The sequence below is a fragment of the Panthera tigris genome, chromosome B3, assembly GCF_018350195.1.
Source record: "Panthera tigris isolate Pti1 chromosome B3, P.tigris_Pti1_mat1.1, whole genome shotgun sequence".
NCBI lineage: Eukaryota > Metazoa > Chordata > Mammalia > Carnivora > Felidae > Panthera > Panthera tigris.
The window spans coordinates 97,110,515-97,124,156 of NC_056665.1; the positions used below are offsets into that span (position 1 = coordinate 97,110,515).

The 13,642-nt window shown below is 38.0% G+C and overlaps 1 protein-coding gene across 2 annotated transcripts in view; it reads left to right on the forward strand.

The window, feature by feature from the left end:
- The first annotated feature begins 5,441 nt into the window (after window positions 1-5,441).
- The window catches only part of KLHDC1 (kelch domain containing 1), a 54,721-nt gene continuing 46,520 nt past the window's right edge, over window positions 5,442-13,642 (forward strand). The window contains exons 1-2 of one of the 2 annotated variants that reach the window (XM_042989646.1): window positions 5,798-5,853; window positions 8,519-8,684. Coding sequence is in view for 1 of the 2 variants with exons in the window: in XM_042989644.1 (XP_042845578.1) it covers window positions 5,758-5,853 (96 nt within the window). In the remaining variant the exon portion in view is untranslated. Of the gene's footprint in view, window positions 5,854-8,518; window positions 8,685-13,642 lie in introns of both variants that reach the window. The other variant, XM_042989644.1, reaches the window with a different exon arrangement.

Consider the following 13,642-nt stretch of genomic DNA (forward strand, 5'->3'; position numbering starts at 1 on the left):
ATAGATTAGTTTCGTATATCTTAAACTTCATGGAGATGAAATCACATAACATATTTTTTTGTGTCTTGCTTCTTTCTTTCCCTCCAGATTTATGAGGAATTACTGACAAATAAAAACTGTACATATTTAAGGTGTACAACATGATGTTTTGATATATGCATACATTGTGAAATGATCACCACAATCAAGTTAATTAACATATCCATCACCTCACATAGTTACCATTTTATGTGTGTGGTGAGAATGGTTAAGACCTACTCTCTTAGCAGATTTCAAGTATGTATTACATTATTATTATCTTTAGTCACAATGCTGTATATTAGGTCTCCAGAGTCTATTCGTCTAACTGAAAGTTTGTACCCTTGACCAACATCCCCTCTTTTTCCACACCCCTTAGCTACTGGTAACCACATTCTACTCTCTGTCTCTATAAATTAGATATTTTCAGGTTCTACATATAAGTGAGATTATGCAATACTTGTCTTTCTGTATCTGGCTTATTTAAATTAGCATAACGTTCTCCAGGGTCACCCTTATTGTTACAGTGCAGGATTTCCTTCTTTTTTTTAAAGCTGAAAAATATTCCATTGTATATATATTTATATATCACAGTTTTTTTTATCCATTCATCCATTGACAGACACTTAACACTGTTCACATATCTCAGCTATCATCTAATACTGCTGCAATGAGTGCAAGAGAGCAGATATAGCTCTTCAAGATAGTGATTTCATTTCCTGTGAGTAGAAGTGAGACTGTTGGATCATAAGGTAGTTCTATTTTTAATTTTCTGAAGCACATACATATACTGTTTTCCATTAGAGCTATACCAATTTGCATTCCCAAAAACTGCACAAGGGTTTCCATTTCTCCACATCCTCGTCAGCACTTATCTTTTGATGTTTTGAAAACAGCCAACCTATTAGATATGAGGTGATGTCTCATTGACATTTTGATCTGCATTTCCCTGATTCATGATATTGAGCACCGTTTCATATACCTGATGGCTATTTGTATGTCTTCTTTGGAAAAACGTCTATTAAGGTCCTTTGCCCATTTATAATAGGTTTTTTTTTTGTTTCTTGCTCATTTTTGCTATTGAGTTGTATGAATTCCTCACAGATTTTGTATATTAACCTTTATATTGGGTATATAATTTGCAAATATTTTCTCCTATTCTGTAGGTTGCCTTTTCATCTTGCTGATTGTTTCCTTTATTGTGTACAATCTTTTTAGTTTGATGCAGTCCTCCCTGTTTATTTTTACTTTTTCTGTCTGTGCTTCTGGTGTCATCTCCAAAAAATCACTGCCAAGACCAATGTCAGAGAGCTTTTCCTCTATTTTTTTTTTCCTAGGTATTTATGGTTTGGAGTTGTGTGTTTAAGTTTAACCCATTTTGAGTTGATTTTTGTATATGGTGTAAGTTATGGGTCTACTTTGATTCTTCTGTATGTGCTGTTAAGTTTTCCCAACACTGTTTATTGAAGAGATATACTTTTCCCATTGTATATCCTTGGCTCCTTTGTCATAAATTAATTAGCCATATATATGTGGGTTTATTTCCAAGCTCTATTTTGTTCCATTGATCTACATATCTATTTTTATGCTAATACCATATTGTTTTGATTACTATAGCTTTGTAATATAGTTTGAAATCAGGAAGATATACTTTTTTATAGTCATCAGATTGGCAAAAAATTAAAAAGGTAGATGATAGCAAGGATTAAAAGCAATTGGACTTGTTATCTGCTGCTGATGGGCATATAGACTGTTACAATTACTTTAGAAAGCAAATTAGTATTAACCAGTAAAGTTGAAAAAATAGCTACTTTGTTACAAAGAAAGAGTTGAATAGTTCTGACAGATACTTTGTGGTGCACAAACCCTAGAATATTTACTAATAGCCTTGTTGTTGTAGTAAAAATGAGGACGAACTTAGGTGACCTTCAACAGTACAAAGGATAAATATATTCTGAAATGTTCATACCATAAAATGAGATAGCAATGGAAAAACAGAATTACACCCCTACACGCATGAAGTAGCCTCAGGCATATGTTGGGTGAATAAAACCAAACCATAGAACAATATATACACCATGATTCCATTTATACAAAGTTCAAAAAATAATCTATGTGGTAAACTATAAAGAAAAGCTAGGGAATAAGTAATGTGAAATTCAGCCTAGTGATTATGCTGGGGTGGTGGGGGCGAGGGGCTGAGAGGAAGAGACAGCAAAGGGGTTATCTTCTTCTTCTTCTTTTTTTTTTTTTTTTTTGAAAGAAAGTGGTGAATACAGAGATGCTCATTTTTGTCATTATTTTTTTTCTTTAAAATATTGTTTGCCTTTCTTCATTATTAAATCCAAGCCATTAAAAATTGCAACAGCTCTGAAGGGAAGTTGGGTCTTGTTCATGCCTTTTTGTTGGAAAGTTACTTTGGAAAGTTTGTGATTATAAATACTTTCTCTGCCTTTAAGATGTAAATCTACCACCCAAAAAATGTTTCTCTGAAGACCAGAGAGCTGTCTTTTTGAAATGCAAACATTCAGGGAGATAACTGTCCCTCTCAATCCCAGTTCCTGAGTGGGGAAAATAAAGGCTTATCTTTGGTGGGTGTCTTGCTTTAACTTGCACCAAGATAGAAGTTTGTTTCTTCTCTGGGTAGGCTCCAATTAACAAGCCCAGATGGCTTAGTCACATGGCTTAGCACTTAGCAATCCGTGCCTTCCCTTAGCAAACCCCAGCCTTTCAAAAGTCTCCTGCCTTCTGTTTCCACAAGTTGATTTCAGGTCACACTGGACCCTCTTCCTTATTGCAGTAGTTTACTACTGGGGGAAAAATAATCTATCTTCACCTCTGTAACTAGTGTCTGACTTCATCTTTGACAAAGGCTACAATGATGGCGTGGCTAGTGGAGTTTTAGAAACAAGGGTATACAATGTTCCATTTGAAATGATTCCTTCTATGCTATAAACCCCATCATCTTTTTACTTTTACCTTTTATGTCAGTAAAATTTAGTAGAAATACAAATGACTTTGTATTGCTCTTGAAATGACTTTTAAGAGTGGGCTTTTATCTTATTTAAGTTTTTTTTGAAGGAGATGTGTTTATGCATGTTTTTACTTTTTAAGAGTAGGCTTTTCAAGAAAATAAGGCATGCTTCTGATTTTCATGTCTGGAGTGATGCGTCAGAGAAGAGATGTAGCATGCTCCAGCGATAGAAGATCCATGTATCTGTGAGTGGAATTATTCCGGTAGCAGTAGGAGTTTAAAGCCAGAAGTGACTATGAGATTATAATCCTTGTAAGAATTCACGGAAATCCTCGAGAGGGCTTTGGAATTCCGCTGCCGGTGGAAAGAGGGTTGCTGGGACATCCCTGCTTAAGACCCTTTGGGCCTTAAAGTTGAGACTCCTTAGCATCAGCAAGGCTGTGTGATCGCCTGTCCCACCTTTATCCTTGGCTAGTCTCTACTCTCTAGAAGTATTCTAGTCATCCTCAACTATTTACACAACTTGTAAGAAAACGCAAGTGTCTCTCTTTGTGCACTCCCTTCATCAATAGATCGCAAATTTCCTTCCCATTTTTCTGCTGTATTTTGTCCACATTTGCACTATACCACTTCTCCCCCCACACGGCATTTATTTCTTTATGTATCTTTCCCTCTGACTGGATTTTGAAGCCCCTGTGGTAGAACTATGTCTTATTTATCTTAAAATTCACTTTGTCTTTTTGTTCATTTAATCCACAAATATTTTTTCAGTACCTACTTGGTATCAGGGTCTGGCGAGTCAGTAATAATAAGATTCCTTCAGAGTTTCCCATCTAATAGAACCTGAGAACGAACTATCTACATTAAGCAGGTACTTAATAAATGTGTACTGAATAAATGAATAAGTGAATGGAACTTGCTCTGAGTAATGGGCATTCACAAGTTCTTCAAGCACATTTATAGACACTGGTAGAATTATTATCTTCCCTCCTGACTGTAGTTTTACTTCAGTAGCATCATTTACTAACAAGGGTTAGCCAGCTTTGTCTGTAGGAGGTCAGACAGTAAATATTTTCAGCAGTATGGACTATATGCTCTTTGTTGCAACTGCTCAACTCAGGCTACTCGACCCTGCAATTATGGTATAAAAACAGTCATAGTCAACACTTAAATGAATTAGGGTGCCTGTGTGCCAATAAAACTTTATGTACAGATGATGAAATTTGAATTCTTATCATCTTCACAAGTCACAAAACGGCATTCTTCTTTTGATTTTTCTCAACCATTTTGTTTATTTATTTATTTATTTAGAGTGCATGAGAGCGGGGAAGGGACAGAGAGAGAAAGGAAGAGAGAATCCCAAGCAGGCTCCGTGCTGTCAATGATGAGTGCAAGGCCAGGCTCAAACTCACGAATTGGGAAATCATGACCCGAGCCCAAATCAAGTGTCCCAGGCTTAACCGACTGAGCCACCCAGGCACCCCTTTTTTCCAACCATTTAAAAATGTAAGACCATGGGAATGCAAGCTGGTGCAGCCACTCTGGAAAACAGTATGGAGGTTCCTCAAAAAAACTAAAAATAGAACTGCACTAGGACCCAGCAATTGCACTACTAGGTATTCATTCAAGGGATACAGGTGTGCTGTTTTGAAGGGACACATGCACCCCCATGTTTATAGCAGCACTATCAACAATAGCCAAAGTATGGAAAGAGCCCAAATGTCCATCGATGGATTAATGGATAAAGCAGATGTGGTATACACACACACACACACACACACACACACACACACACACACACACAATGGAGTATTACTCGGCAATCAAAAAGAATGAAATCTTGCCATTGCAACTACGTGCATGGAACTGGAGGGTATTTGTAAAATTAGTCAGAGAAAGACAAAAATCATATGACTTCACTCATCTGAGGACTTTAAGAGACAAAACAGATGAACATAAGGGAAGGGAAACAAAAATAATATAAAAACAGGGAGGGGGACAAAACAGAAGAGACTCTTAAATATGGAGAACAAACAGAAGGTTGGTTGCTGGAGGGGTTGTGGGAGGGGGGATGGGCTAAAAGGGTAAGCGGCATTAAGGAATCTACTCCTGAAATCATTGTTGCACTATATGCTAATTTGGATGTAAATTAAAAAATAAAATAAAATAAATAAAATAACATGAGAAAAATAATAAAAATGTAAAACCATTCTTGGCTGTGGGCTATACAAAAACAGGCGCAGATTTACTTTGGACCCCAGGCGGCAGTTTGCTAGAATACGTTTCAGAAAATCCCTAATTAAAAAAATATATTACACACCCCCCCCCATTCTTATGGATAACCATCTTTGCTGGAAGTTGAGTGGAAAAGGAAACCCACACGAAGCATTAATTAATATACTGATTTATGTCACAGCAGCATCAATAGACCAGAAGCCTATTTATCCAGCTAATAAGAGACAGAGTTAGGTTGTACTGCCAAAATCACGCGATCCCGAGTGGGAAGAAATCAGCAGGTGGCAGGGTTCCGAAGCCACGGCACCTCCCTCACAGCTCAGCCTAGAGCATCCCTAACGGGCGACGCCACCCCGGGCCAGGCTTCCCGGGCGGGCTGCGGGACGGCGCAGACGCACTCGTTCCGCCTTCCCACCAATCTCGGCCCTCGACGCGTTCCGTTCGTGCGTGGAAGAGCCCGGCGGGAGGAGAGGCCGCTCCGTGGGCAGGGGCCGAGGCGCGCCCAGCGGCTGGACCGGGCGACGGCGCGGATGGCGGACTCGCAGCCGTTCTGCGTGGCGGAGGAGCGCAGCGGCCACTGCGCCGTGGTGGACGGAAACTTCCTCTACGTGTGGGGGGGCTACGTGGTAAGGGGAAGAGGCGGGACGGGGCGGACTCGCGCTGGGAGCCCGCCCGGCCTCTGGGCCCGAGCGGACGCCGAGCGCCCGCCCACACCGGCCCCGAGACGGGGGTCGGTCCGCGGCCCGGGCCCGGCGCGTCCGGCGACCCCCTCGCCCGTCCGCCCGCCCCTCCGCCGTCGGCCGCTCTCCCAGCCGCGCCAGGGCTTGACGCCGCCCCGCCGTTGCTTCCACTTTGAAAGCCTTCAAACCCGCGTTCTGGGGCTCTTCCCACTGTCCGCTCTCCACCCTCCCCCCCGACCCCCCGCAGCTGTCCAGTAACCCCCGGGCTGACCGGCACTAAGTCTCTGCGCAATTAATTATCTTTAAATGCTTGCGCAGACTTAAAGGCACCACGAGGACGCCGCGCTGTATTGTTTTGTAAATATTTCCTTATTGCAAGGTTGCGATTCGGAGTATTGAAATCACTGAAGCATTTCACTATTTCTAAGCGATTTTTAGTGGCATTCCTTTATCGGTGGGTAATTACGAAGTTGTTTTTGAGTCTCAGAATAGACTCGTATTAGCAACAATTTAGTAAAAATTGCTTAAATACGCTTATTACGATGGAGGTTTGAATGTGTATTTGTTTTGTTTCTATAATCATAAGATTATAGAAGCAAAGATTCTAAAGCCAGAAAACAGTTCAGGAGTATACGCCAACCCCATCAGTTTACAGTTTTTCGTTTTTTGTCTTTTTAAAGCGAGCCATCTGGAAGTTCTTTTGCAAGTAGAACCCACATTTTCTGACTGTCTCAATACTATTATATGACAGATGTAACGTTACTGACTCACTCACTGAAATAAAGTACATACTATCTATGTTAAATGATTCTCAGATCCAAGTTGGTTTTTGTTGTTTTGTTTGTGTGTTTATTTTTAATTTGGTGCAGTATCAGGACGGGAAAATTAGAACTGACCTTTGAGTGCCTACTATACCTGGCATGTGCTAGGAACTTTCATATTCCTAATCTTATATAATCTTTACCGTGCCTTGTAAGGTAAGTAATAACCCCGTTAAAAGTAAGGATGATGAGTCAATGGGAATGAATGATGGCCATTTGACCTCAAGGGTAGGAGATTCCAACCTAGGTATATTGGATTTCCAAAGGCTATTTTTTCTGTGATAAACTAAGGTAAACTAGATGACTATGTTTTCTTCATGTCTAATCTTTACACCATTTGTTCGTTATGAAAAAGGAGCCTAGATCCATTGATGGTTTTATGTAGAAGAAATATTTTGATTGTTTTTTTAGCTCTGCCACTTGAAGATGTAGAGGTGTCAAACTTCATCTGCTATATTGATTCTTAATATTGTAAAAGTTAAGTGAAAAAATCTAATTTAACATAGTAACTGCAATATCTCGTATCTGGTGACAGTATACATTTATTTTGGGCCTATAAATGAAATGTCTGAATATTTTTATCTCATTTTAATCTTGAAAATTATGTAATTAATTAGATTCCAGGTGTTCAGGTGGCAATCAGTGAATACAATCACTTTGTTTTCTACTACTTACTGATTCAATGATACCATGCTGTTAAGAACCACTCTGAAAAGTGCCATGCAGATTTAGAAAGAGTTTGCTACAGGCATACCTTGGATATTGCAGGTTTGGTTCCAGACCACCACAATAAAGCACGTCAAATGAATTTTTTGTTTCCCAGTGTATATAAAAGTTATGTGTATGCTATATTGTGGTCTCTTATGTGTGCAATGGCATTATGTCTAAAAAATGTACATACCCTAATTTAAAAATACTTGATTGCGAAAAAGTACTAATTATCATCTGAGCTTTCAGCAGGTCCTAATCTTTTTGCTGGTAGAGGGTCTTGCCTTGATGTTGATGGTTGCTGACTGATCAGGGTGGTGGTTGCTGAAGGTTGAGTGGCTGTGGCAATTTCTTAAAAAGAAGATGATGAAGTTTGCAACATCAATTGACTCTTGCTTTCATTAATGATTTTTTTATGGTATGTGATGCTGTTGGATAGCATTTTGCCCACAGTAGAACTTCTTTCACAACTGGGGTCAATACTCAGACCCTCCTGCTGCCTTACCAAGAATAGAAAATGTCATATTCTAAATCCTTTGTTGTCATTTCCACGATCTTCACAGAGGCCTCACCAGCAGTAGATTCCACTCCAAGAAACCACTATCTTTGCTCATGCATAAGAAACAACTCCTCCATCTGCTCAAGTTTGATCATGAGACTGCAGCAATTCAGTCCCATCTTCAGTCTCAACTTCTAATTCTAGTTCTCTTGCTATTTCTACCACATCTGCAGTTACTGCCTCCAGTGAAGTCTTGATTGAATCTTCAATTTGTAAAAACAAAAAACCACAGTATCAAGGGGGACTTGGGTGGCTCTGTCGATTGGGTGTCTGACTTTGGCTCAGGTCATGATGTGGCGGTTTGTGAGTTCGAGCCCCACGTCGAATTCTGTGCTGATCGCTCAGAGCCTGGAAACTGCTTTGGATTCTGTGTCTCCTCCTCTCTCTGTCCCTCCCATGTTCATGCTCTGTCTCTGTCTCTCAATAATAAAATAAATGTAAAACAACAACAACACAGTATCTGTGAAGCGCAGTAAAGCAAAGTGCAATAAAACAAGGTATGCCTGTACTTTTTAAATTCCAGGAATTATCAGCAGCTAACGAATGTCTAAGGCACGAGTGGAAGGAAAGAGAGTGGGAGGCAAAAAAGAAGACCTAGCATATCTTGAGGAAAAGTAGAATCCTTCCAACAAGTGTTTTATTGAGACCCTTCTGAAAAGAAGATAGCTGAGAGCCCTTGGAATCTGGAGGTAATCCAGTAGTCAGTAGTTAAGAATAATCCAATAATTTCAGATTGTATGTTCTAATCACAGTTTTCTTCCTTATTTTTTTTTTCTTTTCTTTAAGTTTATTTTGAGAGAAAGAGAGTGAGCACAAGTGGGAAAGGGGCAGAGAGAGAGGGAGAGAGAAAATCCCAAGTAGGCTCCACACTGACAGCACAGAGTCCCATGTGGGGCTCAAACTTAGGAACCACGAGATCATGGCCTGAGCCGAAGTCAGGTGCTTAGCCGACTGAGCCACACAGGTGCCCCAGTTTTCTTCCTTATCACCAAAAAACAATATGTTAAAATTCATGAACATACATCCTAAAACCTGAATAGTCCACAGATAACCGTCTAGATTAACTCATTATTATCCAACATATTCTAAGGACATTGCATCTGAAAACAATTCTACCTCTCTCTAGAGGTGAGAGTGGCAGTGCTGAAAAAAGTAAGTGGCAAATTTTAATTGGTGCCAGAATATTCTTTCTTTTAATGTTTATTTTAGAGAGAGAGAACGAGCATGAGTGGGGGAGGGGCAGAAAGAGAGGGGACAGAGGATCCAAAGTGGGCTCTGTGTTGACAGCAGAGGCTGTTATGGAACTCGAACCCACAAACCAAACTGTGAGGTCATGACCTGAGCTGAAGACAGACGCTCAACCAACTGAGCCACCTAGGTGCCCCAATGCCAGAATATTCTTTTGCCTCTTCTTCCATATTCTTTCTGTATTACTGAACTTCATGTAATCTTTAGTGCTGCTACTGGGAACATTGAAAAGTTATGAGCAGTTTCCCCAAGTTTTGGAGGAAAAGCGCGGTGTTTTAGCATGTTTGTAGCTGGTATGCTTTCTTCTTAGGGCTTAATCACATGAACAGTTTTATTTTCATAACACAGTTGATGTTAATACATTTTTCCCTAAACTTTTCCTTATAGAAAATATCTGCACAAGTATGCTTAACTACATATTTCTGTTTTGGACATAGATGTAAAGGGAAAAAGACTCAATTTAGAATATGTTTTCAAAGAAGCAAGGTGGGAGGTTTACAGTGCCAGATATTAAAACATACCACAATATTACAATACTTAAGTCAGTGCTCCTGATGCAACATGAGATAGCATGATGGAATGGAAATGAAGTTACATAAACAGCCAAGCAAACCAAACATTCAAAAGGTAGCATTTTAATTCTGGAAAAGCAATTACTCATTCAGTAAATGGTCTAGGGATAGCCAGAGGAAAGTGATAGTAGAGCCTTAGGATTGAAGAGTTAAATGTAGAAAAATTAAGCTATATCATGCCAGAAGAAAAACAGTGACTCTTTTAAAATTTTGAGTTGGAAAAATAAAAATGAATTGGGTAAAACTATGAAGGAAAAGATAGGTAGATAAAACCTTTTTAAAAATTTAAAACTATGTTTTTTAAATACCATAAAGTAAGAAGGCAGATGAAAGACTGGGGGAAACATTTGCAACATCTAGGCAAAAATAAAGATTAATATCTGTAAAAGTAAAAGTATCTCCATAGAAAAATGAGCAATAAATATGTACAAGAAATTTACAAAAGAAGAAATACAATATGAGTCATAAGAAAAACCCAACTGAAAAAAACAATGAGATTTTTCTTCTCCTATTTGCAAATATTAAAAAGAATTTTTGAAAAGAGCATGGGGAAATGAATTAGTCTGGTAATGGGAATACAAATCTGTGTAACCTTTTTAAGGAGAAATGTAGTGATGTGAATCAAAGCCTTAAGTGCATATTCTCTTTAACCTAATAGTTTTGTTTTACATATTCATATATGGTCACATAGGCCATCCATGTCACATGGAAGACATTTGTTCTTTTTAGATGCCCCAAATTTGAACCTCCTTCTTTTATTGTACTATCACCCACCAAATGAGTCTGTTTGGGGTATTTATTGTAGTTGTCTACCTTCTACCTAGCCCATAGAATGTAAATTCTATAAAGATTGAGATTTTGTTCCCTGTTGTATCCCCAGTATCTAGAAGGGGCATAGCTTATGGTAAGTGACCAATAATAAGAACCTGAGTGTCGTGTACTGTACTCTTCCAGCCTCCCTTGCAGCTAGATTGTGGGCAGGTGGCTTGGACCCAGTTAGATGAATCTGTGCTAGATTTGGACTCACAGTAATACTAAGTAATACGTAGTAAGATGCAAAAATGAGGACCTGAAGAGGATTCTTACCCAGCAATAGAATCTGTAGGAAGAGCAAGGTCCCTGGCATAAAAGGTGGTGCTACAAGTTGTGGTGTCATTCTCCAGTGACAGCGGCAATTAGCTCACGAGACCTGTCCTATGACATGCTTTCAGAGCTTGTCCTAACTCGTGTGGATCAGAGGCTGGTTCTCCAGCTTTTTTGATGACTTTGTGAGTAACTATTCATTTCTGAACATTTTATTTTCTTAATTTTAAAGTTTGAAATGTATATACAGAAAGAATGTGTAAAATAAGTATCATTTAAAGGTAAACATCTTTAATTGCCAGCTTAAGAAATCAACTGGAACCAGTACCTTAGCAGCTTTCTGCTTGTCTTTCACTGATTACAGTGCTCCTTCCACCCCACAGGGTACCAGGATCTTGGTTTCTTGTTAATCACTCTTTTCATTATGATCTTACCACACATGCATCTGTCTCTAAACAATATATTATTTGGTTTTGGAGTCATAGCGTACGTTTTCTTTTGTGACTTAATTCTTTTAGTAATGCATGTTTTTTAGATTCACACATTGCTTTTATTCAGCTAGTGTGCCCTTGCATGGCTATACCTGTTTTTAGCTGATGTCCATTCTGATTTGTCAGTTTCTGTGCTATCTGGTTATTAAATATTTTGAAAATCATCCCTGGATTCATTCATTTGATATATGTCCTCTCTAATATTCTGTTGTGTGAATTTACTGCAATTTATTTATTCTGATGTTGAATGTTTGAATGGTTTTCTTTTCTTTTTTTTTTTTTGTGGTATTGTTAAGCAATGCTACATGGAATATTCTTATAACACATCTCCTATTATACCTGCACAAGGGCATGCACTCTCTCTAGGGCATATACCAAGAGGTGGACTGCTGGGTCACTTGGTATACACATCTCCAAATTTACTTGGAAATGTCACTGCTCCCAAAATATTTGTATCAATTTACACTCCCACCAGCTTCCTCCTTGCTGCACATCCTTAATAACATTCAGTACTATCTGGCCTTATTTTCCCAATCCAGTGAATGTGACGTGATATTTCATTGTGGTTTTGTTTGCTTTTCCGTGATTACTAATGACGTTAAATGCCTTTTCATTTGAACAATTATGAACTATTTGTGTTTCTTCTTCGGTAAAAATGCTGGTTCATGTCTTTTGCTCATTTGTCTGTTGGATTATTTGTTTTTTTCTAACTGATTTATAGGAATTCTTTAAGTATATGGCTGTATGAATTGAATATGTCTTCTCAGTTTATAGCTTGTCTTTGTGCTTTCTTGATGATTGTCTTTTGTTCAACAGCATTTCTTCATTTTAATGTAATTTCAGTCTTTTCCTTAAAGCTTTATGCTTTCTGCATCTTTAATCTTTCTCAATATGGAGATCATAAAATGTCCTATGTTATCTTCCAAACAACGTTCAGTTTTGCCTTCCATGTTTAAATCTTTTGTTATCTGAATTTTTTGTTTGTTTAAATGGTTTAGAATAGGGATCCAATTTCATTATTTTTTCAATATGGATAACCAATTGTCTTTGTGTCATATATTAAATAGTCCCTTTCCTTGTGAACACGCAAACTCAGTCTGTCACACATGAAGGTTTCATGTGTGTGTGATATGTTTCCAGGTCCTTTATTAGGTTCAGTTGGTCTGTTTATTTTGACAACCACACCGTGTAAATTGCAACTGCTTTAGTAGAAGTTTGAAAATGTTAACATATAAATTTAAATCCCCACTCTATCTTGTTCTTCAAGAATATTTTGTGTTTTTTTAGAGCCTTTTGTGCTTTTGTATAAATTTTCTTTACTATTTTTATTTTGTAGTAAAACATGTAAAACTTATAATTTGCCGTTTTTGCCATAGTTTAGTGCATGATTCAGTGTCATTAATTACATCACAATGTTCTACAATGTTACCACTATCTGGTTCCCAAACTCTGTTTCTCCAAATGGAAACTGTATACCCATTATGCAATAACTCTCTCTTAGTTCTTTCCTCAGTCACTGGTAACTTCTAATCTTTTTATGCATTTGCCTTTTTACAGATATTCTAAGTAATTGGAATCATACAATGTTTGTCTTTTTGAGTCTGGTTTATTTTACTTACCACAATGTTTTCAAGGTTCATCTATGTCATAGTGTCAATCAGAACCTCGTTCCTTTTTATGGCTGAACAAGATGACATTGTGTGTAAATACCATATTTTGCTTATCCATCATCTGTGATGGGGTACTGGGGTTGTTACCATCTTTTGTGTATTGTGAATAATACTGCTGTGAAATTGGCACAAATATCTGAGCCCCTATTTCCAATTCTTTTGAGTATGTAGGAGTTGCAATGTTGGGTCATATGGTTATTCTACATTTAGCTTTTAGATGAACTGTGTAATTGTTTTTCCACAGTGCTTCCTCGTTTGTGTAAACTTTAGAGTCAGATTGTCAAATAAAGTTTCTGTTGGGATTTTTTGTCACTGTATTCAAATCTTCAGATCTTTCGAGGGTGATAGACATGTTATGAAATTGAGTATTCTCCTCCAATTATATAGTATATCTATTTAGGAGGGTTTTTAGAAACGTCTTTTGATAAAATTTTACAGTGTCTTCATAGGAATCTTGTAATCTTTTGTTGTATTCTTAGTTTCTTTATATTTTTTAATTTCTATTGCTAATTTTTTACAAACTAAATGTCCTGATTGTTGCTGTGTTCTGAAATACAGTTTTTGAATACTTTTGTTTCTTCTC